At 40.2% G+C, this 24,690-nt stretch overlaps 3 protein-coding genes and 2 non-coding genes across 8 annotated transcripts; 1 reads left to right on the top strand and 4 right to left on the bottom strand.

The window, feature by feature from the left end:
- Positions 1-3,263: 3,263 nt before the first annotated feature.
- Positions 3,264-3,352, bottom strand: trnat-agu. The gene is given in 2 exon segments: positions 3,264-3,299; positions 3,315-3,352. It is a non-coding gene; the product is annotated as a tRNA-Thr (tRNA).
- Positions 3,353-7,969: 4,617 nt separating this feature from the next.
- On the bottom strand, positions 7,970-9,859 carry LOC116314631 (kinesin-like protein KIF20A). 3 transcript variants are annotated; one of them, XM_039617195.1, is made up of 6 exons: positions 9,738-9,859; positions 9,487-9,618; positions 9,233-9,328; positions 8,757-8,876; positions 8,536-8,674; positions 7,970-8,463 (listed from the first exon to the last, which is right to left on the bottom strand). In XM_039617195.1, the coding sequence occupies exons 2-6, from the start codon at positions 9,586-9,588 to the stop codon at positions 8,168-8,170; spliced, it is 753 nt and encodes a 250-aa protein (XP_039473129.1). In that variant the 5' UTR covers positions 9,589-9,618; positions 9,738-9,859; the 3' UTR covers positions 7,970-8,167. The 3 variants fall into 3 exon arrangements, with proteins under 3 accessions (XP_039473129.1, XP_039473130.1, XP_039473128.1); XM_039617196.1 differs by lacking the exon at positions 9,738-9,859 and having other exon boundaries at positions 7,970-8,175; positions 8,279-8,463; positions 9,487-9,731; XM_039617194.1 differs by lacking the exon at positions 9,738-9,859 and having other exon boundaries at positions 9,487-9,731.
- Positions 9,860-11,981: 2,122 nt separating this feature from the next.
- rps20 (ribosomal protein S20) lies at positions 11,982-13,483 on the bottom strand. The gene is made up of 4 exons (XM_031732715.2): positions 13,327-13,483; positions 12,584-12,683; positions 12,327-12,400; positions 11,982-12,206 (listed from the first exon to the last, which is right to left on the bottom strand). Exons 1-4 carry the CDS (start codon positions 13,327-13,329, stop codon positions 12,024-12,026), a joined length of 360 nt encoding a protein of 119 aa, XP_031588575.1. The 5' UTR covers positions 13,330-13,483; the 3' UTR covers positions 11,982-12,023.
- Positions 12,473-12,538, bottom strand: LOC116314632. Its single transcript, XR_004199030.1, has one exon. It is a non-coding gene; the product is annotated as a small nucleolar RNA U54 (small nucleolar RNA).
- Positions 13,484-15,131: 1,648 nt separating the features above from the next.
- On the top strand, positions 15,132-24,329 carry LOC116314619 (ankyrin repeat and SAM domain-containing protein 6). 2 transcript variants are annotated; one of them, XM_031732704.2, is made up of 18 exons: positions 15,132-15,750; positions 16,761-16,979; positions 17,103-17,307; positions 17,478-17,628; positions 19,186-19,230; positions 19,337-19,541; positions 19,809-19,915; positions 20,446-20,597; positions 20,686-20,923; positions 21,059-21,108; positions 21,182-21,376; positions 21,476-21,638; positions 21,729-21,955; positions 22,106-22,298; positions 22,437-22,504; positions 22,604-22,720; positions 22,992-23,088; positions 23,183-24,329. In XM_031732704.2, exons 1-18 carry the CDS (start codon positions 15,422-15,424, stop codon positions 23,230-23,232), a joined length of 2,811 nt encoding a protein of 936 aa, XP_031588564.1. In that variant the 5' UTR covers positions 15,132-15,421; the 3' UTR covers positions 23,233-24,329. The 2 variants fall into 2 exon arrangements, with proteins under 2 accessions (XP_031588564.1, XP_031588563.1); XM_031732703.2 differs by having other exon boundaries at positions 21,056-21,108.
- Positions 24,330-24,690: the final 361 nt, after the last annotated feature.

Raw genomic sequence — 24,690 nt, 5'->3', positions numbered from 1 at the left:
ATATTCGTAAAAAATAAATCAGGAGACATAGTGAGACGTAGACTGTGACAACACGAGCTTGACACGGGGTCTCATACTTTGACTGTGAATATAGAGGATTGTAGCTCAAGTTAACATGGAAAGATAGAGGTCTAAGGTCTGTAAAACATTTGGATGTTCAGTCTCTGACAGAAGGTTTGGAGACATGTAGAAAGTTAGCTTTCAATTGGTGAAATGAATATTTTATTTACAGTTTCTCATACACAAGGCAGATAATATTCTTCATGTACATTATTTTTTACAAATACTGAAAGTACAACAAACTGAAACAAAACACATTTTCATGAATTCATCTCTTGATGTTTTATACAAAACTTCTGAATGTGCTGTCTCTGATTTCCCAGTATGTGTTTTGGATCGACTAAAATGTATTTACAATAGCCAGAGTCTGCTGAATCCAAATATTTCTTAAATCCAAAGGTTAAAAATAAGGGGGCCGAAAATTCACCCCATTCCTTTTATTTACTGGAAGAGAGGAAGAGACTCTGTTATGTTGAGCTACATGAAGACAAGAAGATTCAAACTTAATACAAAAAGTCTGATATAAATCACAATATTTGTAATTAAAGGATCATTAGCTGCTGGCAAGGCTCTCCACTTGCTTCTTCAAAAGTTGTGTTGTGAAAACCCAGTTTTTGTCTGAGCGTGTTGCTGGGTCTGAAATGCACCGGGATGTCATGCTTGGAGAAAACTCTCCTGAGTTTTTCTGAAACACCGGCTACAGTTTCACACCTTGGCTCAGGCGATTAGAGGATCATCAGGGGGTCCTTTTATCCCTCTGTGGGGGGATACTCCCACTAGGTTTAAATCTGGGACTCTCCACCATTTGACCTTAGAACTGAAGAAGCTTCTCGGATGAGAGGTGAAACGTCTTCAAGCAACTTAAAGAAGTCCAGACGCTTTTCTTTGCAAACTCCTTTGACTACGATGACCTGGATGACTGAGAACCTTCACAGACACCTGTTTGTAGGTCAGTCCTGTCATCTCTTCCAACTATTTAATCTCTGTTGGCTCATGGTAATGTTTCAAATGAAACTGATGGACAAGAATATTTAACTGTCTCTCCGTGAACACCACCTGGGCCGTTCCTTTAGGTTTCTCTGGAGCAGTGCTGGGATCGTGCAGAGTGGCAGTGATGTTGCCATCCTGGCTTCTTGGGACAGCAAAAACCTGTTTCTGCTCTGAGACAGAGCTGGAAACAGCCTCAGAAGTATCACCGGTTTTGTTGCTCACTCTCCACCCGTGAGGCGAGTTCTTCCAAGGGTCGACTCCCTTCAAGGGAGACAGGGACAGTTCTCCCATTGAAACTACACCAACAAGCCAAACAGTTAATTGTGTCATTTTTCCAAAGTCACACATCAGAGTAAAAAAAATGAAGATGAGTGTATGAAAGATTGTTTTGAAAGCTCAGAAAGTCATCCATTTCTGTGTTTGATTCTGTTTTTTATTCTAGGATTGATTCCATAGAGATTGTGCACAGTGTGATGTAAAAAAGTAGAAGCTAAAAGTAAAAATAGTAATATAAATATAGTATTTTATATTCAATTCTAGATTTAACATGAATCCAGTGGAGAAAAGTCAATATAAGAGAAAAATGCTCTGTCTTTCTGTTTCCTGCCAGTTTGTCTCTGAAGAACTTTTATGGTGTGTATGGATACATGCTCCTCTAAGATCCATAAAATGACATGTGGTGTGCCTCAAGGGTCGGTTTTAGGCCCTGTACTTTTTAATTTGTATATGCTCCCTCTTGGCGGCGTCATCAGGAGGCATGGAGTGAACTTCCACAGTTACGCTGATGATACTCAGCTGTATATCTCCGTGTCTCCTGATGACACCAGACCAATGGATGCCCTTTTTAACTGTATTCTAGATATAAAATCTTGGATGGCAGAAAACTTTTTACAGCTTAACCAGGACAAAACTGAGGTTTCAATCATCGGTCCTGAGGCTCAGAGAGAGAAACTCTTGTCTAAATTACGGGCATTTTCACTATGCCCTTCACTACAAGTGAAAAACCTGGGTGTTATTCTTGACTCTGAGCTTGGTTTTATCCCACATATTAAACACGTAACCAAAATTGGATTTTATCATCTAAAAAATATAGCCAGAGTCCGCCCTATTCTCTGTCGGGCCAACACGGAGATGCTGATCCATGCTTTTATTACCAGTCGCATTGATTATTGTAATGCCCTGCTCTCTGGTCTCCCACCCTCCCACTGGAATGAGTGGGAGGGTGGAGGTGGTGGGTGGGTGGGGTGGGCTGCTTTTAACCATGTAAAGCACTTTGTGCTACAGGTTTTTTTTTTTTGCATGAAAAGTGCTTTATAAATAAAGATTGATTGATTGATTGATTGATTGAAGCTAAATGCTTTCCATGGAGTTTTTAGGACATCCTGATAGTAACAAATTACAGTAATGAACAGGGAGGCGGCAAAGTCTTAAACAACAAATGGGCTCATCTGGGATTTGAACATAAGAAACTCAAACTGAGGATCATCCCCAAAAACCAACAAGTCACAGGAAACAGCCACATTCTCCTTTTTAAAATCTCACATTTCAGTGCAACAGTTTCCAACAATGTTACTTTTATTTATGTTTCTGCGTCACAAAATAAACTTTTAACATATTTTCAGGCGAGAAAGTAGCCGTATAAACTTCAAATATCTATTTGGTTTATCAAGACATCGTGATATTTGCAAAAGTGCTCCGGACGCCGGAGACGTCTGTTACCCAGTCATTAATGTGATGTCCTCGCCCCGATCCACATCACGTGGCTCTATACTTTCAGTTCTTTTGTTCATATTTAATAAAACAAAAATGCAGACATAAGTGTGCACATTAGTTTTGACTGCTAGTGAAAAGTGTTTTCTTTACAAATAACTCTCACTGAACTAACAGCCAATCACTCAACAGGTTTGTGCTCTCTGCTCATATTGCCTTCATATTAAATCATTTTGTGCTTTTTAAAGAACTTATTTTTACATTGCACTTAACAACAAACAAATACCCCCTAACAACAAAAGTAACTTCAACGGCCAAATTTCATTATATTTCTTCAGGTCTATATACGGGCCGCAAGTTAGGAGTGAGGTAAGCAAAGAGAGTCCCAGGTATTTATACACCAGTGGGATGTGTCCCTTAAATGAACCCAGGAACTCATCTTTCCAAGTTCCGTAGACTAACAGGCCCTGGATGACTGAGAACAGACAAAACTTAAATCTTTTAGGCACTGCTGGGAGTTGAACCCAGGATCTCCTGTTTTCTAGATTTACATTTACTAGACAGGCACTTTAACCAACTAAGCCACAGTGCCACATACATGCCACACAGATGAGTGACTGATGAACACTGAGAAAACCTCCAAACATCAAACCAATTTGAGCCTAAACAGAAACACATGAAAGGTAATCTTGTTTCTTTATTTAATCACCAGAGGTTGTCGCATCAAAAGAGACGACGTCTGTCAAAGTCAGGGGTTAAAAGTGGGACGGTGTTTTGTTTTGCTAACTCTCCACGACACTCTAAACTTCAGGCTGCTCATCTACAGTCAGCCTCCTCCATTGCCTCTTGATGCCCACTCACACTAGTCAGCTTCTACGACAGGTGGGTGGGGTAACTGCAGAGTTACTCTAGTTTTGCATTTTCATTTTCTTCGTTTGTTTTTAATTTAGTTTAGTTTCACTTACGTTCTATTGTGAGTTCATGTATTTCAGTTTCGTTTAGAGAGCAAGAGAGTAATAATAACTAACTGAGGAAATAAAAGTAAAACCCTTCAAAGTGCTGCAGAAAAAGAAAATATTTCACTCTTGTCAGTCACCTTAAATGATAAAAACTGGACTTCACCACAGGCTCTAACTTGGCTGCCCAATTTAAAATCACTGTCCAACTTAAAACCAAGGTCAGTAATACCAGGTTTAACATAAACATCCAGGGTCTCAAATCAACAGAGGAGGACTCACAAGGACCACTAGTTCCAAACGCCAACACCTCTGTTTACTTATCATTAGAATTTAAGAAGTTTAAAGCCAACCAAGCTTTAATGTCATTTAGACATGTCAAGAGAGGTTTTATGGAGATGCCATCCTTCTGCTTTAGCTGCAAATAAATTTGACAGTCATCAGTGGAACAATGAAAAGAGATCCCATGCCTTTTAAGGATGAAACCCTAAGGCAATATATACAGTAAAAGAGCCCTAAACTTGACCCTGTGGGACGCCACATGACAGAGAAGCAGGAACCGAGAAGCTGACAGAGAAAGTTCTGTTTGCCAAATAAGACTAAACCAATTAAGTGCAGTGCCACCAATACCCACAAGATCATTTAATCAAGATATTAGAATTTTGTCGTCTACTGTGTCAAAGGGTGCAGTCAGATCAAGCAAGATCAGAACAACGTGGTTACCAGAATAAAGACCTTTAAGAATGCAGATTCTGTGCTATAAAGGGTTTTAAATCCCGATTGAAAAACCTCAAGGATGCCATTACATCTATAAAATATTTCAGTTGACACAAAACAATTTTCTCTAACACTTGGAAAGAAAATGCAGCTTGGAAATCAGTCTATAATTAGCTAAAACTGTGTGATCAAGGCCAGGTTTCCTAAGCAGTGGCTGCACTACTGCATGTTTGAAAATTGCAGGAACCACACCAGAGGACAGACTGCTGTTAATAATGTCAAGGACAGACTGCCCTATACTAGGAGAACTTTCTTTTAAAAATCGTGGAGGGAAAGGATCCTGGGGGGAACCTGCGGGGTTAATATGACACCCCGCATCCTCTGAAATGGAGAGAATCACAAGCTCAAACTGAGTAAAATCAGCAGTGCAAGGGACAGAGACAGAGGGGTCAGAGTCAGGAGCTGTGATAAGAGCCCTGGTGGTGCCGACCTTTTCAATAAAAGGTGATCATCATGTCTGGCGATTATACCTCAGCAGAGACTTTGTTTGGTGAATGACACAGGTCAGAAATAATAGAAACAGAAACAAACTTGGGAGTGACAGATGAGCAACCACACACACCGGCACCATCTTGTTACCAGTCAGGTGTGAAGAACAGTTAGACCAAAGGTTCATTCAAGACTTTTTATGTGAAGGGAAGGATTTTAAACTGGATTCTGGTTTTATCAGAAAATCAGTTCCATTCAATCTGTTTCAGGATGGCTGAGTGGTCTAAGGTGCTGTGTTCAGGTTGCAATCTCCTCTAGAGGTGTAGGTTTGAATCCCATTTTGAGCAGTTTCTGCTTGGTATGAGGAATCAAATGCACAGTCTACTGCTTGCTGAATTTCATCACTTGCACACCTGGTGTTTGTCAAACACTTAATTCAGGCTTTTTTCACTTAATACAAGATATTTTAGCTTGAAATAAGTGAACAAATCTGCCAATGGAACAAGTGAAAATAGTCTACTTTTTTTCTAGTTTTAAGCTGATTGTGTCTCGTTTTAAGTGTAATGAGATCATTTTGACTAGAAATAAAAGAAATACACTTGGTAAGATTTAGAGTTTTGCAGTGTGTGCTCCCAAAGCTGCCTCTTTTGCCTCTTATCTTATCTGCAAAGGCATTCCCTAATGTGACTGGATCTTTCCTCGGTATGTGCTGCACATTTAAAACGGCAATTCTACTGGGCAATAATACTGCTTATTGCATATTGGCTATCAGTGTATATTGTCACATTTTGTTTCTCTGCAGCTTTACATGCAAAAGGGCAAAAGGTTGACGGATTTAGAGTTGTGCACCGCTTTATGGTTATGTGTGGTTGTGAGAGGAGCAGTGACATTAAAGACAAGTGTCTTGCAGGTGATAGAAATGTCATCTTAGTCTGCAGCAGTAAAACATCTACCTCGTGTGGAACTAACAGTGTCAAAGGGTGAAATAAAACTATTTCCCTGGAACATTGTACAGCTTGAGCCGCTGCATACTGACCTCACACACGGAGGCAAAGCAGAAGCAACTGGATCTAATCTTTTAGGATAGTAAGCTACTGGCTTCATTTTTGGGGAAAGTGCTGTTAGTCCCAGTCACTTGGCATTTGTGCCGTTCACAGAACCACAATTCCATCGCTGAACTTCCTCCTGCGCCGTCGGATGGAGCTTGGCACGCCCCTTCAAGCTTCCATCTTGTGGACGATCTCCTCAGTCACTCCTTCGCATGGCACCTCATGACACCTGCAAGTTAGTAATTGACACTCCTCTTTTGCCACACGGCTCTCACCATGTGTCAACTGCACACAATGAGACATGCACAAGAATGTTGCACATTCTTCTCCAGGGTTCCCCTCTTGGAGCAGCTCCACTCCGAACCTGTAACCCTGTGTATAAACATTAGTGAGCTGTTAAATGTTAAGCTTGTTTAACTCCCAGCTCCACCCGAGCCTGTATCCTAGAAGACAAAGTCTTTAAGTTAAAACAAACTTCACATTTCCAAACAACTGTAGGTCATAAGAGTAATAAAGTATTCAGCATCACAAAGACAACTAGAAAGTGCATTTTCTGAAGAAACTGCAGTGTGAATGCTTGAATCTGAATGTATGCACTGAAATGAATTAATTGCTGAATTTAAGCTAAAAATGTTGAATGAGCTGGAAAATACAGAATTTTTAACCTGAAAACAAAAGTGCAGAACTTTTGAAAGCTGATATTCACACAGAAGTTGGAAAATGGCTGAAAATGTATAAAATGTAAATTAGAAAAAGATGAGTAATGACAAAAGAAAATTTAGAGTCAGAAAACCTCTGAATATTAAACGTTCATATTCTTCTAATCACTTAAAGAGTGGAATTATGTATTATAAATCTCCAATTAAAAAAAAACCCAACTTAATAAAAATAAATGTAAAAACAAATTTGTTGAAATGAACTTAAAAGATGAACAAACATTCTGGAGAAAATACAAACTTTAATATACAGCATAATGTTTTTCAGACATATTGTGTATATTATGTTTAATAGTATTATATACATCAATTTGTTTTGTATGTCATAAAAATAACATAAAAATCTTTTTTTTTCTATTTTACAGCTCCTTTCTGAAAAGGACTAGTAGAATAAATAAAAATAACTAAATTAAATAATTAAATAAAAATAAGCAACATATGAAATACATGAAAATTCAACTTTTAAAACCACAATCCTTTAAATTGTGTTGGTTTCTTAGAAAATGGCTGAACAGCTGTTTCTATCCGTCTACTTAATCTACTGCTCTGTCTACAGATCTTTTTATTACTCATTCTTTTTTACGTTTTATTGTACACAGTGTAAAGGAGAACTGTATAGAAATTTTTGAGTAAATTCAAATGAAAGCCTAAGGTGGTGACACAGTTTAAAGACAGACTTTAAAGAAAATTCTTATTTGAAACTGGTGATAAAATCCAGGTCAGATACAGTTACATACAAACATACAGTACACACTGCTGCTCAAAGGTTGGAGGTCAGTTAGAAAAGTCCCTGATTTTAATCAAAAATTGGCTTTAATGTAACATCACATGAAGGTTATCAGTAATGTTTTCACAGCTTTAATCAAATCATTCATCATCCATAAGTTGTGATGGAAAAATGTCTGCAAGCGTGCAGGAGCCCATTTTTAGAGACAATCACTTCTATGTTATAATGTTAATTGAAGTTTATCAGGTCAGATGACCAATAGATGATAAGAAATATACTCTTACTGATTATTAGAGTTGAAAAGTACTTTGCTAAGCAAAATTAAATGAGGTTAGGCTGCAACTTGAAACGTTTACATAAAAGGTTCAGTTGGTGATGCATGAAAGAAAAATAATTTTCTTCTACAAATCTATTGGAGAATTCTGATTGGAAGAAATGAAAAATATTCAAAGAGTGAAACTGTTGGAAAAGTGAAGGTTTGTGCAGCTGGGTGTTGCAGCCCCTTTAGAGGAAAATGTAAACTTGGTTTAACGAGGTTAAAAACAGAAACTGGGATGATCCAGACACATTTATTGTTTCTTTAATCCCCACAATAGTTTGAGTTTGTGCTCAAATGTCTTAAAAAGCTGTTTGAGTGATAAGTTAGGCTTTTAATGTGTTAAACTTGATTAGATAAGACAATGTACCACTGAACACAGGAGGGATTATTGCTGAAAATGGGTCTCTGAACACCTCTGTAGATATCTGAGAGGATCACACTCCTAGACCAGAGGAGAGACATATGAATGTAAACAGCACTACAGTCAGGTGCTTTATTCCCATCTTCTCTTTTCTGGAATACATTTGACAGAACTGAGTCCTTACTTCTTTAATTGAAGCAAAAATGGCAGCTTTAGTGCTTCTTTCCTGCTTTACTTGGTCAAAATCCAGAGACTGCACACCATTCCTGAGGTAGGGCTTCAGGTCCATTCCCTGATACTGATGTTCTCCAATGTACTGAAAAGTGCTTTCCAGCACTCGAGGCAGTATTCCTGGCTCTTTTGGAGTTCCTGCAGCACTTCAAAACATTACCAGAAGAACACGACTTGAACTTCACAAGGATATTGTGCTTCTGTCCGTACCTTGGATTGTGAAGGTTTTCCCAGCATTGGTTACACCATAGCTGAATATCAGTGCATTCTTCCCATCCAAGAAATCACTCATTTGGTTTTTGACTGTGTTCTCAAACAGCTCAGCCTGTGTTGTGTCAGGCCCAAAAATCTAAAAGACAACAGAAGATAAAAAGTCAACAATTATTGACATAAAAGGGGGGAGAAAATGGGTCATTTCAAATGTTACTGACCTGTGAAAAAGAAAATTTGTGGAGTGACATGCCAATTCCTTTCTCACTGCTCTTCATGGTGGCAGAACCTTTTGGTGCATTCAGTGTCACCGTCTGGCTGTTTTCAATCACAACACAAGCCTGAGAGATGGGAAAACAAAGTGTTTAACAGTCTTTGTAAATCAAACCATCTCATAACAGGTGAAAGTCAGAACTGGCATGGGCCAGTTGGTGCAAAAGTGGCAACTACGTCTTAAATCAGGTGCTCTTTCCATTAGTTTTATTTTGAATGCAAGACAACTGCTCTTAAATAGTATTAGGCTACAAGATCATCTAATCCAAGGGGAGGTAGGGAGAACTCTTGTGTTTTAAAACAAAATGTTCCAGTCCCTTATATTGATGGAAATGTGCAGATGAGCTACAACACTTGCAGAAGAAAGCAGAGAGGATACACACTGGTTTTTCCTTATTGGTCATCCCAGTATGTTCGAGTGTACCTGATCCTCATTGTTAGAGAGCTCCTCTTTAGAGAAAGGCCTCACTCTGAGATAAACGCTCATTGTCTGCTGTTCAGCTGCACCGGGCGCATCAGTCTAACAACAGAAAAAGACAAATCAAAGCAGAGGAGCTGAGTTTAAACTGTTTCTTCCAGTCCCTCCATTCAGTTACTGGGACAGACTCCTCAAGTAAGCAAAGAATTGGCAGCAATGGTAATGCATTAAAAACACAAACAAACAAAAATAAACATTACCTGTTGCAGGGACGTGTTGCCAGGAGGAAGACAAGTCAAGTCCATGTCAACAGACTGCATACAAACACTGTTTTCCTGAGTCATTTCACTAACTTCACTCATCTTCAAGTAAATTAGCTAAAACAACAACAACTACAAAAAGAAGTAATAGTTATTTGTTAAATTCATACATGAGATTGAGTATAAGATATCAGCACTAAAGCTGATTTAACAGCCACTGACTATTGTAGGCTTGAAATAACTCTTTGCACCTTAACAAGAGCCAGTAGACCTGCTGGTTTTCCTCCACTGAGAATCAAGGGAAAGCTTCTAATCACCGCTAATTGGAAGCAGATGTGAGTTCAAGCAAGTCATCAATATGTCCAACCAGCTTGGAGTGCCCTGTGTTTCAGATTCTCATTTAATGAATGTGTCACTGTACAAAAACGAGACATATTGAAAAATTAACAAGCAAACAAGCAAGTAAGACAAAATGGAACCGTTTTAATCTTTGAGGATTCTTCCAAACATAGATTTCCTCATTTGTTTGATTTGATTATGATGTTGGAGAGCGCAGTCTAACCCACCAGTGTTCACTGTGGTTTAGATCTGCAGCCAGTTTCACAAGCGCAGTCTGTAGCATTAAACCAGTTTTATTTATGCTCAGGTTTACGCAAAAAAAAATTGGAGTTTAGTTGTCTGGGACAAAACGAAATTACAAACAGTGATTAAGAATAACCCAAATACTATAGCATAATTAGGGTTTGGTGGGAGATACGTAAGCGGTTGGATAGAGAAGACGGCACATTATTTTTAACCCCTTTATTGAGAAACACAGACTTTGTTGCAGGAATGTCTCACAGTCTGTTTGATATGTGGCGTAACAACAGGTTACAAATGATCGGCGACCTGTATCAAAACATCACATTGATGAACTTTCAACAATTGAAGTCATATTTTAATTTTTCTTGAGAACATTTTTAGCTCTCTCCAGGTTCATAATTTTGTTCATGCTAAAATGTTACAATTTTTAGAAACAACTACATATGATGATCTGGAGACATTTCTTATGAAGGAAACATACAGAACTCATTTTACTTCTGCTTTTTATTCATCACTGTATGCTCACAGTAGCAGTACATTGAGTGCTATTGAAAAATGGGAGGGAGATCTTAATAATCAATATACTGAGGAGGAATGGAAAGGAACTATTAGCATAGTTAGGTCTACTTTCACTTACAACCGTTAGGGAGAAACCCAGTACAAAATTTTGCACTGCCTATATATAGGCCCTAATGCAGGGGTAGGGAACTCCAGGCCTTGTGAGCCGGTGTCCAGGAGGTTTTAGACCTCACCCTGGGTCAACACACCTGAATCAAATGATTAGTTCATTACCAGGCCTCTGGAGAATTTAAATTGCTGTGTTGGATCAAGGACACATCTAAGACCTGTAGGACACTGGCTCTTTAGGCCTGGAGTTCTCTACCCCTGCCCTAATGTTTTGCATAAGATTAAGAAACAACATTAACTTATTTACAGCATAAACTATGTACTAAACTATTGTTGCTGGCTTGGAAATGTATTATTTTTAACTGGGTCACAGATAAACCTCCTACTGTTACTTTGTGGTACAGGGAATTGTTTAGATTAATTCCTCCTGAAAGAGTGAAAAATGAAGATTCATTCCTCAGTGTTTGGTCTCCCTTGCTTATTTATTTGCCAGATGATTTGTCCCAGCTGTTGAGAGATGGTCGGTTGTCTTTAGGATACCCCCAGGCAATTGGGGAGTGAGCACCAAGAATGGGAGTTTACTTTTATTTTTTTACTTGTGTGAATAATGATAAATATCTGCTTTTTTCTCCCAATCTATGTAATTCTAATTTGATCATGATTTTAAATACACGTGATTGTTTTCCTGGTTTGTGCGAATGAATAAAAAGTGTTGTACAAAATAAAGTCAAACACCAGACAACTTACTTGTAGGGTTACTATAATCTGATGTTACCATGGAATCAATAGCAACAAAAAAGCAGTATTTCATGACCATCTTTAACTTGTTTCACCAAGTTGCCTTAAAATCTATCAAATGAATATCAGGAAGTATCTACTTGGGTTTTAGACCCCCCAAAATGTGTTGTTTATGGGTTAAAACAAGCCTTGTAAGGTGTAAACTATACCTCACCCTTTGTGTTTACAGCATTCCTATCATGTCACTAGCCCCTTTAGTTCAAGCTCTCCATAATTAGCCTTCAACTGGCAAATGTTTACACTTAGTAAAAGCCCTTATTAATATACGTCCTAAAGAAAAGAAAATGCCAAAGGTAAAGTTATATCTATTGCTTGAGAAAACTACAGCCATTCAGCGAGCTTGCAAAACTGCTTTTTCAGGTTACTTTATTTGCACCTGTAGGTAGATTTTGCTAAAATTTACAATTAACATCTAGATCTTAATCCCAAACTTGCCCCTTCTGAGGTTCCCCATCATCACCAACACAAACTCAAACACCACTACACCATAGTTTCCTCAATCATTGCTTTATTGAAAAAATCTGGGTCATTTATGCATCAGCGATAGTGACTTCGACCTCTACACCAGGTTCGATGCTGATGGAGGTGATCTGCTTGACAATTTCAGATGGGCTGTGCAGATCAATCAGGCGCTTATGGATCCTCATCTGGAAGCGATCCCAGGTTTTGGACCCTTCACCACAGGGAGTCTTTCTGGTGGTGATGCGCAGAGTCTGGAGGAAGGAAGAGAAACTCATTTTACTTTGATAAAATGATAAAGCATCCAGGATACACCATCAAGAAAAAATGTATTCCAATGTGGTGTTAGAGTTCTGAGCCATGGTCTTCAGTACCTTGGTTGGCATGCGAACAGGTCCCTTCACCTTCAGATTCTTCTCCTTAGCCCCACGGATCAGGTCTGCGCAGACTGCAGATCAGAAATGCACAAAACTTTTGAAAACATGGCCAATCATCACTTTGCCTTGATTTGCTTTCCAAGCCGTGGCTCAGAATAGCGTATACATAAATCAGGGTTTATCAGTCAAATTTTTGTCCTCATAGCTCAGGTCAATATTAAACTCACACATTAAATAAATCTGAGCTTAATTACCCTTCTCCAGAGATTTGACGTTGCGGCTGGTGAGGGTGATGCGGATGCGGTGGATGGCAACCTCAGTATCAACTGGTGCCTTGCCGGTGTCCTTAAAAGCCTGGATGTGAGGAGGAAGAAGCAGTTACTCAGACCCATCTCTGATATTGCAGGACAATGTTAAAAAACAACAGTGGTACACAGAATATTACACAGCATGGCTTACATTCAAACTACCCCCCCCCCAAAAAAAAATGGGGGAGATCTCAAGAACACGTGCAGCAAACTAGTTTAGGTTTGATTCCTTTTTCACTGGTTCGAAGCCCGGGCAAAAGCACCTGAACGCAACGGCAGACAACTATAATTTGGGACACCCCGATAAATAACGACACCCATATGATTTACTTTCGGCAACAACCGGCCCTTCTTTGACTTCTCTATAAACCCCACAAAACGCGCGAGTCAAGAGACAGCTTTAACTTTTTCTCAGCGAGTCTTCAGCCTCGCTTAGAAATGCGCCGAAACGTAAACTGTGCATTTAACATCCTGAGCCGCATGAATCTACAGCTTTCTAACGTTAGTAAAATTGTATTTACAGTCCGTTTGGAGGGTGTTCATGAAGGGGTTGCGAGCGCCATTAGCTGTCGGCATTAGCAGCGACACTCCGTAAAACTCTTGAGTTCAAATTGCTCTATAAATTATCAAGCCATTAGCAAAACCAGCTGCATACAAGTTGCTGGCTGGCATAATCAAACAGCACATACCATTGTGAATATTCCTGACCGACTTATTCGGGAAAAAAATTCAAGCGAACAGCGGTGAGCCAGGAAAGCACGCCACCAACGTGGTTAGCTCTCGGTGAAAAGACTGAGCAGAGGCCCGTTTCCTCATATGCACTGCTCATCCGGGAGTCTTCTTCTTCTTCGTTAGTGTTTCAAGCGGCTTCATAACTAACAGCGACATCTAGGGGACACGATTTTACATGACTTTGAAATTTGTCACCATTGGAGAGCAGTGGGCGCTCTCCACATTTTGTGATCACGTATGTGCGTTTTAGATAAGACTTTTTCTTTTTAAAATTGCAACTGTTACTTTTACTATTATTCCAGTAATAGTGATTTGTACAAATTTGTTACAGTAGTTGTTGTGTTGTTACTCATAATCTATGGGAAATTCTTCATTCCAAAATGGGTATTTAGAAGCAAGAAACAAAATCAGAATACTTTATTAATCCCAGAGGAAGTGAAAAGGTCACAGTTGCTCCAAGACAGTATAAACAGTAACAAGCAAGTTAAAGTATCAATATTAAATAATACAATATATTACAAAATGTCTCTAATAATACAAATGACTGAATTACACAAATTTCCGCAAAAATATATCACAACAAAAGCAAGAATTGTGAGTAAATTGAAATATATAAAATCCAAGGTTTATTTATGCAAATTAGTAATCATCAAGGAAAATGTGCTTGGTATAAACTGAATATATGCCAATCAAGTAAATTTTATTTGACCAGATTCCATTAATTCTAAGGTTTTACACTGTACTTACATAACAAAATTACAGTGAAATTTTATTTTATTTTATTTATTTATATTTAATTAAATTAGTTAAAATCGACATTTTTTGTTTGTTTGTGTGTTTGTTTATTTGTTTTGTGAGTGTACTGGAAAACGACATTTTTTCATTTAAGATATTGCTTGTTCTTTCTACTGAGAGAAACAGAAATCTCCCATTTTTTTTAATGTATTTATTTTAGTTTCTAATGTAAAGCTTATTTTTACATTAAAAATATATTTCTGTATATTATGGAAATAGCAATGCTTATTGTAAATACGGTACTGCCATTTGGAGTCTGTGGCTTAAAAAAAAAGGAAAAGGAAAAAGTGAATTGCTGCATTTCTCCACACACACCACTGGAGGGCAGTGGAAACACGTTTTTCGCCCATCTGTTTAGCTGCGCGTTGGCAGGACATGGATAACAATAACAATCATGACAGCATTCAAAATAAACCAGAAACGTAGTGTTTTTAAAAATGTTAACCTCTGTATATCTACGACAACTAAATAACCTCTTAGTATGTAATGCAAAAACCTCAAACAACAACAGCAAAAAGAGACATAAAAAACAGAGAACACTTCCGGTAAAAACGTTTCAGAATAATACAATTTTTTTTTAATACGATTATGTTGAGGCGAACAAAAAGTTCAGAAAGATGGTGATAGCTGAGTGAATAATATCAACATCGATACTATTCTGTGGAACACTGCGCTTTTGACATTTACGTTTTTAAATTGAAAGATGTGTCATTTGCTTCGTGTCACAACGTATATATTGAGGTTTGTGACACTGTATATTTTAAAATATTATCTTGGCTGGTAATGTATCGGACACTAGTCATAGACGAATGTGGAGTGAGGAAATACAAACGCAATGTAATGAAATATACGAAGCAGCCGAGCTATAAGTGGGTAAGTTGAGCAAAGTACCCCAAAAGCTGATCGTACCTGAGTATGCTTTTGTTTTGAAAAATAAAAGCGGAAGTTGTGCCGTGTCGCCGCTAACTTCACCGTGGTCAGATTCCTAAACAAGTAACGGAACCGGGCATCGCCGGCTGCTTGCCACAAAGTTGTTTTGTGAAGAACATTAGACTAAATGTAGAGACTGGAGAGGAGCTCCTTGGCGTATTGTTTGAAAGGAAGAACATTAACAACAAATCTGAACTTCATTTTGCTGTGCGTCATGATTTCCAAACACAGGCCGCCGCCAAGTGACAGAGGAGAACTTTTTCACGGTTATCGTCGATAAAACAACTGGAAGCTGAATGGAGACAAAACAGCGCGGTGAATAAAGACATGAATTTCGGGGTCCCCGCGAATTCGCGGCTACTTTTACGTGCCTGCGATGAGGGGGACTATGAAACGGCCCGGGGCATCCTGGAGCCCGGAGCCCCTAAGGAGTCCGGGCGGCAGAGCAGGCTGCGATCAGAAGCGGGTTCGGAGTGTGACGCCGCGGACATGTTGTCTCTGGTACCTGTGGACTGCACCGACGAAGAGGGAAACACCGGCCTACAGTTCGCCTCGGCCAGCGGCCACGAGAACCTGGTCCGGTTCTTGTTGAGAAAGGGGGCCTCAGTGGACAGCCGCAACAACTACGGCTGGACCCCACTGATGCAGGCTGCGAGGTGGGGCAGCTTGCTGGAGCTCATGTAACTTGTCAAGAGGGTGGCACCAGACTCCGTCTAAAAATGTGCCTATTTTATTTGCCACCGTGTGTTGTTAATCATAAAGTGATTTATATTAAAGGGCAGAAATCTTCCGATGCCCCTCCCCAATTCGTCGCATAAAAACACACATTTTAGTGAAGATGGAAGGGAGCAGATTACGTTTAGTCTTGTTCCCTTTAAATGTCACAGCTAGGCTGATCGGGGGGTTAACATTTTCAAAACTTAGTGGAGTTTCGTGGATATCACTTTATAATACAGCCAGCGACTAATTCCCCTGTAATTAAATGGTATTTCGAATGATTTTATTTGAAATTAAAATGTAATTATATTTTACCAACAATTAATTACACGAAGGCACATTATAATAACGGGGTAACAAGTCAGGTTTTTACAGGAAACAGAGGTATATATGTACTGTAAGTAATTTTAGGGGTGTGGGCAGTATTATTGAGTAGATTAATCTTGCCCCTCTTTATTTAATATTTAATTAACCTCTATTATTATAACTGTCCTTTGATTTTACCAGTGTAAATGTGATAAAGACTGTTCTCACTACCAACTAACAAGAAAAAATAAGTATCATCAAAATTTGCAGGCTAATGAGATTTTATAATGATGGAGCCAAGCCTAGCTAAATTGATCTTAATTAAAAGAAACAAAACTTAATTTATGCCCTTATGTGCAGGCCATATTATAAAGTAATACCATTGTTATCTAGAGGTTTCAATGAGCCTTCAACCTTCTTTATAGAGAAAATTCAAGTGCTTTGTAGCAAATTACTGTTCATTTTTATCCATTTTCTTTTTCTAATTTTGAACATACCTGTAGTTTTCTACCCAGTCCTTGCTTAAAGTCCACTGGCATCTCTTTTGGCGCCTGTGATAGCTGGCTTAAAAAGAGCATCCTAATTCACCTGGAACAACTTCTACATGCAAAGTTCTTTCTTTGTGTCTTGTTTCTCCTCGCAGGTTTGGCCACTTGACTGTCGCCCACATTCTTTTGGAGAACGGGGCAGAGATTAATGGGCGCAACAGACTTGGAGCAAGCGTCCTGACCATGGCGGCTCGCGGGGGACACACTCATGTAGTCAAGCTGCTTCTGGAAAGCGGTGCATACGTGGATGACTTTGATCACCTGGCTGTCGCCGCAGAGGCGGTCTCCAATGGCAACAACAACAACAGCTGCAGGTTTTTTCTCTTTTTCAAGTAAATTTGTAGCCCAGTGTGCTATCTAACAGTGTAAAGGACTGCATTTAAGTTAAAAAGAAAGCCTAAACATCCTCCACTTTTTTTTCCTTTTTTTTTTCACAGCGGATCTGGTTTTGGACCTGGTGAAGGCTGTCTGGGAGGAGGAGGAGGTGGCAGAGAATTCATGGACATCACAGCGTTGATGGTGGCATCTCAGCACGGTCATGAGGCCGTTGTGTGCCTGCTGCTGGAGTGGGGCTCTGATGTAAACTTCGCTCAGAAGACCACTGGCTGGGGACCACTGATGCTGTCCACTCTAAGTGGGAAGGTGGGGATTAAAACATGGATGGTTGGATGGATAAAAAAAAGATATATAGGTAGCACACTGTGGGTATGTTGGTGGTTTTTATTAATGGGTTTTTATAAATTGATTATCATGGACCTGGATTAATTTTCTGTAGGACCTGGTGATTAAAGCTGTGTGTGTGTTTTGTAAAGGTGGCTGTGGCTCAGCAGCTGGTGGAACGTGGAGCGGACCCAGACCGAATCAACGTTCTGTCCAAGACAGCCTTTGAACTGGCCATGCAGCTGAAACAGAGAGACATCAAGGCTTATTTGGACTCCATCACTACTGTCAGACCACAGACAGGTACGGCCTTCCCTCAGTTACTGATTCAGACTTTGCTGTCCTGGCAAAGTACAGTTTAGTAGTGCCAGAGCATCTTATGCACGTCTTCCAGTGTGAAAAAGTTTAGAAGCAAACTAAAGAAGCTGAGCGGCTGAGCCTGCATACTTGTGTTACATGTTCCCTAAAAAGAACAAATGCTGGCTGTCCCGTCTCCCTTCCCTCACCCCTTAGCGGACGCATCAGATGACTGCCCCTCCTGGTTCTGTTGGAGGTTTCTTCCTGTTAAAAGGGAGTTTTTCCTCTCCACTCTTGTCAAGTGGTTTTTCATAGTGGGTCATTTTATTGTTGCGGTTTAGTATTATTATTATTATTATTATTATTATTATTATTAATACTAAAATTAAATCAGCCAAAACAAACAGACACAAATAACATGGATAACATCAGTATAAAACTTCAGCCTAACCTGTATCTTGAATGCATATAGAACATAAAAAGAACATATAAAGGAAACAGTGGTTTCCACAGTAGGTCCTGTGTTAATACACTTCACAGTAGGGCATAATGAAGGAGTTAGACGAATGTTTTGGATTATCAGAGAATAGCAGACTGATGTAATAGTGCGAAACATGAAAGACAAAAATTTAAAAAAAGACAAAATAAAGTATATACTCAACTTTTTAGTGTTTTTTGAGAGTGTGTGGCGCTTTGAAAGCTTTTGAATTTTATTTTGGTAGCACCATGTTAACAAGAGAACCGACCCCCACCCCCACCCCCTGCAGGTTGTGAATGCACTTCAGTTAACGTTGACGTGAGACGGGCCAGAGGAGCTCAGCCTCTTTGATGTTTCATGGCTCTTCTCGCAGGTAGTTCAGGTTTTTAGCTCAACTTACCAACGTAGCCACACGCAGTGTATATTTCAAAGGTTTTAATTGCAGCATGCATACCGGGAAAAGTGTGAAAAGGCAAATCAGGCAGATTATTGCGGATTTGTTAGCGAAACCTACCAGTTTTAATTTCTAACGATGTACAAGTTCTGGTTAAAGCCTGAGGTTCTTATTACTCATATCTTATCAGAAGTTCAGGAGTGGGCCCACACTTCAGACATCGCTGGTTTACCTCTGTAACCTGCCCTATGCAACTGTTTTTCTTGTTGCCGTTCCTCATTCTCATTGTGGGAACTGAGAGGGATCTATCAGGATTAGGAGCTGCTGCCTTCCCCAAACCACAGCGTCAGCCTCTGGCTTAGCTCTTTGCTTCTCATTAACGTGTCATCTTCATTAGCAGTAAACACTGGTAAATCACATTTGGAGCTTTAGTTCTTGCTAGTGAATGCGTCTTTCGCCTCTCTACTTTTCTGCCTTTTTTCTTTTTTTCCCTGCAGTCTCGCACATAAATTATGGTTGGTGTGATTTATGTGTGTGTTGAACTCTGTAGTATGTAACAGTTGTGTACTTAACACCCCACCCCCACCCCCCACGCTGCCTGATTTTTGCTGAGCTATGTGGAGTCTGGCCAAGCAGGGCAGTTTTTTTCCAGATCTCTTTCCTCTTCTCATTCTCGCTCGTTTTTTCACAGATGATGAGAGAAGAAGGCCAGATGTGTTCAGCGCTCTGAAATTAGGTAAGCTAAATCGAACTGATAAACCTGGGAGAAAGGTTTTCGGGAAACGAATGACTTTACCACACGACTGTGCCTTTACACATCTGTGGATATGTTTTCTTCTCAGGAAATTCACAGCTGGTCAAAGAAATCCTGGAGGAGGATCCTGCTCAGGTGAATTTGTCCAATCAGGAGGGAGCAACGCCTCTCATGATGGCAGCAGTAAGCGGCCAGTTAGAGGTGGTTCAGCTGATGGTGGAGAAGAATGCAGACATAGATAAACAAGACGGTGTCCATGGGTGGACCGCTTTAATGCAGGCCACCTACCACGGGTGAGGAGAAGCTGCTGGTTTGTTTCAACCAGAAAATTGTTTCTTGCTTTTTTTTTATTAGACGGATTTTGATAAATTTAAGGTTAAGAAGTTTGGCTCAGGTGTTAAACACTGTTGTTGAAGTCCTGTTGGTTTTGAATGTCAATTAGAGAGTGACAAAAACTCAATACCATATTTAATATCACGATGTTTGACTTCCAAAGTCATACACAGAGCATGTATCATTTCTTACACTGTCTTTTGTTTTCTCCTCCGCCCTCCATTCAGCAATAAAGACATTGTCAAGTACCTGTTGAATCAAGGTGCTGATGTCAACCTCCGAGCTAAGAATGGATACACAGCGTTTGATTTAGTTATGCTGCTCAATGATCCAGGTAGTTCTTACTGTCATTGCTCCGTCTAATAACACTTTGGGAAAACCTCAGCTAAAGAGGATAATTCATTCATAATCAGCTAAAAAAACAAACAAACCAAAAGGCATCCACCACTTGTGAAATCCCTTATTTAAACCTTTTAAATAAAGTAGTGTACTTAAGATGAGGATACAGGACACAGATAGTGATTTCATAATATCAACCAATCAAAATTTAGAAGCATGAATTGGAATGAAAAGAACTGAATCTTTTTTCAGTTATATTTGCTTTTAGAAAAGCTCATCCCTAGTCTTTGGTTTTAGCAGTAAGTGATGAGGTTGCTTTTTGAAGTATTAGCTGTGTGAAACGAGCTGTTTGAATGTGATGGGTGTTTATCAGTTTGTCTAATCAAACAATTCATCTTTTATAGAGAAAATAATCAGTAGAATAATCTATGATAACAATCATAAAACAGGTAGACTTAAATCCCTCACTTTTTGCAAGTTATTAACTGCATATACTCATAATTTTTCCCCTGTGTTTTCTGCCAGACACTGAGCTGGTACGTCTGTTAGCATCCGTGTGCATGCAGGTAGACAAAGATAAGTCGAAACACCGCACCAGAACTTTAATGACGCGCTCCAAGAGTCGACAGTCCCTCAACAATGTCCCCTTGCCACCCGATGACAAAGGAGGCCTTAAGGTAAAAACGTAATTTGCAAAGTTGCTTTCTATCAAGGATACAGTAATAGTTTTGATTGTAACGCTCCTTTGTGTCCACCCTCTTCCAGTCCTGGTGGAGTAGGATGTCGAACCGCTTCCGTCGGCTCAAGTTAACTCACACCCTCAGGCATGGCCTTTCAGCCAATCGCCTGGCTCCATTTCCAGATGATGCCGAAAGTTCACTGGATGCCACGATGAAGGCGAACAGGAAGCCCACTGCTGTGTCCAATGGGGCGGTGGCACCTACTCCTGCTGTGGCAGGGAATGATATGAGCACCGCCTGGGCAGTGAAGACCAAAGATGGTGGTGAGTCACAGTTTCCTTAAAACCATAAATGACATCACATGTCCATGAGATGTTTAGGGTAAATGTAGCTGAGCATATGTCCAGCTTTATGTGAGCAAAGCAATTGATAAATGTGATGTATTCTCCTTTCAGCAGGTCATTGCAGAACATCCTCAGAGAAAGACGACTTTCTAATAACCACAATGGTAGGAGCACTATCATGGATTATAGTTATTTCAGACGTGTTTGTGACTCTTAATATGTGTCTATCTTCTTTAGTTGAGAAGCGGTGCCCCCTTGACTCGGCTGCCAAATGACAAGCTGAAAGCAGTGATTCCTCCCTTCTTGCCACCCTCCAACTTTGAGCCGTGGAACTCGGACCGCTCACGCGTCCTCAGGGAGGGCAAGAGCGAAGTGCCCCGCCTGCCCATGCCACCACAGAGGAAGCTGAACAGCAGTGGAAACTCAGATATTGTGAGTCCTTTTGGGTGTTAGACAGAGAAGGTTTTAGTTCAGGTCGGAGAAGGCGAAATTTGTCCTTATGCCGATCCTTCTCTCTCCTTTATGGGACAGACATCCATCAGCCGTGTGGTCAGCAGGTCCATTAAGTTTCCCAGTATCCCCAAGGGACCATCTTCATCCTCTCCTTCCAACTCTGGTCACTATCACTCCCCCCACTCCTCTGGAGGCTCAAATGGAGTGGCGGGACTCAACCGGGACTCCCACAACCGTTCAGGTTCGCAAGTAAAAACATTAAAAGCAAAAAGTGATTGCATGACACAGGGGCTGCAAAACACAACACAGTCTTGCTTTCTCCTTACACCAGGGGGCAGTGCAGACAGCGTGCTCTCCCAGATAGCAGCCCAACGTAAAAGAGCAGCTGGCCTTATAGAGGTAAAGAGCCAACCTCCGGAAAAACAGCACAACCAGACGCCGAGTCAAGCCCCACCACCACCACCAGTTTCAGCACCTGGTTTGCCCCTGCCTGACATCAGCCTTCCTGACATTCACACCCATCCCAGCCTTGTTGCCTCAGACATCCATTCCAGAAAGGTCTCAACTTTCTTTCACAGGTTTTCTTTGACAGTAACTCTTAATGTCTTGTATAACTGTGTAAAAACAGCCAGAGCTGAACAAATGCTTCTGTTCACACCAATCATCCCGTAACACTGTCCACCCTCACTGTCCTTTTTCAACTCCTAGAAAATGGAGTTGAAAAAGAGACCTCAGTCTGGGAATTCCTCCACTTCCAAGAGCACATCGCCCACTCTCACACCGTCTCCTTCACCAACACCCAAGATTCCCCCCGTGCCAGGAGACTCTCTGTCCTCAGCCTCTTCTCATCCACGCTCCAAGAGCAGCGGAGGATCCAGCAGCGGAACCATCACAGATGAAGGTGTCGGCCCATTTTATTCAGCATTAACCCAAATCATCACCATGCATGGATTGTGTTCTTTTATGTACACCATGTGCTTTGATGTAAAATAAGTATGAGTGGTATCAGTTTCCTTTATAGTTTTTTTTACTTTTTCAGATGAGCTGTCCAGTATTTTGAAGAAACTGTCCCTTGAGAAATACCAGCCTATATTTGAGGAACAAGAGGTACTCCATCTTTTCTTTCTTAGCCTTCTAACCATACATTTTCACAATTAAAGCCCAAAAATGCATCACGTTTCTTTTTTTTCTTTTCTTTTCTTTTAGGTGGATATGGAAGCATTCCTGACTTTAACCGATGGAGACCTGAAGGAGCTGGGCATCAAAACAGATGGACCCAGACAACAGATCTTGGCTGCCATATCAGAGCTCAATGCTGGAAAGGTACGTTCGGTTTAGCGTGGTTATGCATTTCTAAGTTGCTTCCAGCAATCTATTTCTGTGCTGTGTCTTTCTAATGTATATCCAAACATTATGTCATAGTAATAAACTGCCTGAGCCACCAGAGACATATAGAGGGAATTAGTAATTGTGTTACAGTGTGTTTACAATTGTGTAAAAGTAGCCAGATATGGCTACTTTTAAAGAACATTTAGAGCATCTTAGTCGGAAAATCTGTTCCTAATGCATAAAGATCACTGTTGTCTGTCATCAGGGTAGAGAGAGGCAGATCCTTCAAGAGACCATTCATAACTTCCAGTCTTCTTTTGGTAGCAGTGCCAGTAACCCCAGGCAACCAGGACAATCACGCTGTAAGTAGTGAAAACAAGCTTGTGGGCCTGTTGAAAGCCTTCATAAAGACAACATCTTGATCTGTTTATCTGTCTATCTGCTGTCATTCTTTAGCTCCAACAAGCTGGATGAGACACCAGGTTCGTTCCTCCAGCAAAAGGTAACCCTATCGACTTGATGCACATGTGGAAGAAAACCAAAGGTACTTAGAGTAAGAGTAAAGTGCTGCTGACACCCTGCCAAGATGCGAACGACATGGAGACTTGGTGCGCGTGTTCTTGACCAGTAGAGGTCTCAGTGCAAGAGGACCATGCATCAAAAAGGCCAATCAGGTTGTAATAAACTGCCTGTGTCGGACCCTCCTGGACCAAACTGTCTCTGTCATGGATTATAAAGCAGGGGTTCAGTGCCCTGCTGCTTTTAACAAGCACATGATGTTACCACGGTATGAGGCTTTCATGGTACAGTGATGTCAGGAAAGTGCATTACACAGATGTTAAAGTCAGGTACAAGGAACCTTAAAGGTAATAAAAGATCATTTTTTCTATTTCTTTGGTTGACCAAAGGCTTTATTGAAAGTAAAAATTATTTTTAAATGCTAAAGAAGTTATGAGTAAAGCTAATCATCGTTAGAAATAAATAGATAAAATAAATAATAGTTTGTGTGTGTGGCTGAAGCTGACGAGTCTGGCAGATAGTAAGAAAGAAGAGCCTCTGTCGTGTTGCTTCTTTCAGTAGTCTGGATGAGTAAACAGTGTGATAACTGTCAATTTTCATACATTGTATACCGTGAAAAACAGGAAACCCACTGCCACCTTAGCTGCAAAATATACTTTGGTCTGAATAATGCAGCAGCTAACAGCAGCTGGGTAAAGCAGGGAGTCGGGATAGTGAAAGACAAGAATGTTACACACAGCAGAGGAAGTGAGTGCGAGCCATGAGAGATTTTTATTTTGTCTCGACGAATGTGAGAAATGCAGCAGATGTATTGTATAAGTTGCAGGTGAAGTCGAGAGGAAAGAACTAGCTGTTAGCTAGCGAGACTGTGACTGAGATTTATAGGCTGTGCTACAACTGAGAAGGTGCACTGATGAGGAGCGCTGATGGAGAAGTGAAAGTGAACTATTTTTAGTCAGCCAGTCCCCGGGACTGCTTTATACTAGTTTATGTGTTGAATCTTTAAACCACTAATGTACACAGATGACTTTATTAGAGACTGTGCTGTCATGAATAAATAAAACATTACGATGATGTAACAACATGTTCTTTTTTTGTTTTTTTCTGTTTAATACTTTATTGGATTTGTGATGAGAAAACTTTGGCAAAAACATTTTGGGAACATTTTATGAGGAGTATAAATTTAGTTTAAAAGAAGTACATTGAGCAACAGTTTCCACTCAGCTCACTCCGTTCATCCCTCTGGCCCCGCCGTGAAACACGGAGAGACAGACGGACTGCTATATCATTCCTAAATATCAGGTACTCCTGTTCCAAGTCTTAAATCCAAATGATGGCCTGTGGTACTGTTCAGGATTGGTCGGTTAATGTGAGATGACGCTGATGCAATATCCTGTTTAGTCATGTCCCAAGTCTGGGAAATATAAATTAGAGGATGAATCACT

Source organism: Oreochromis aureus, linkage group 9, assembly GCF_013358895.1.
Source record: "Oreochromis aureus strain Israel breed Guangdong linkage group 9, ZZ_aureus, whole genome shotgun sequence".
NCBI classification, from domain to species: Eukaryota; Metazoa; Chordata; class Actinopteri; order Cichliformes; family Cichlidae; genus Oreochromis; species Oreochromis aureus.
The sequence above is the reverse complement of the archived record's forward strand: the minus strand, read 5'-3'. Positions and strand labels throughout refer to the sequence as shown.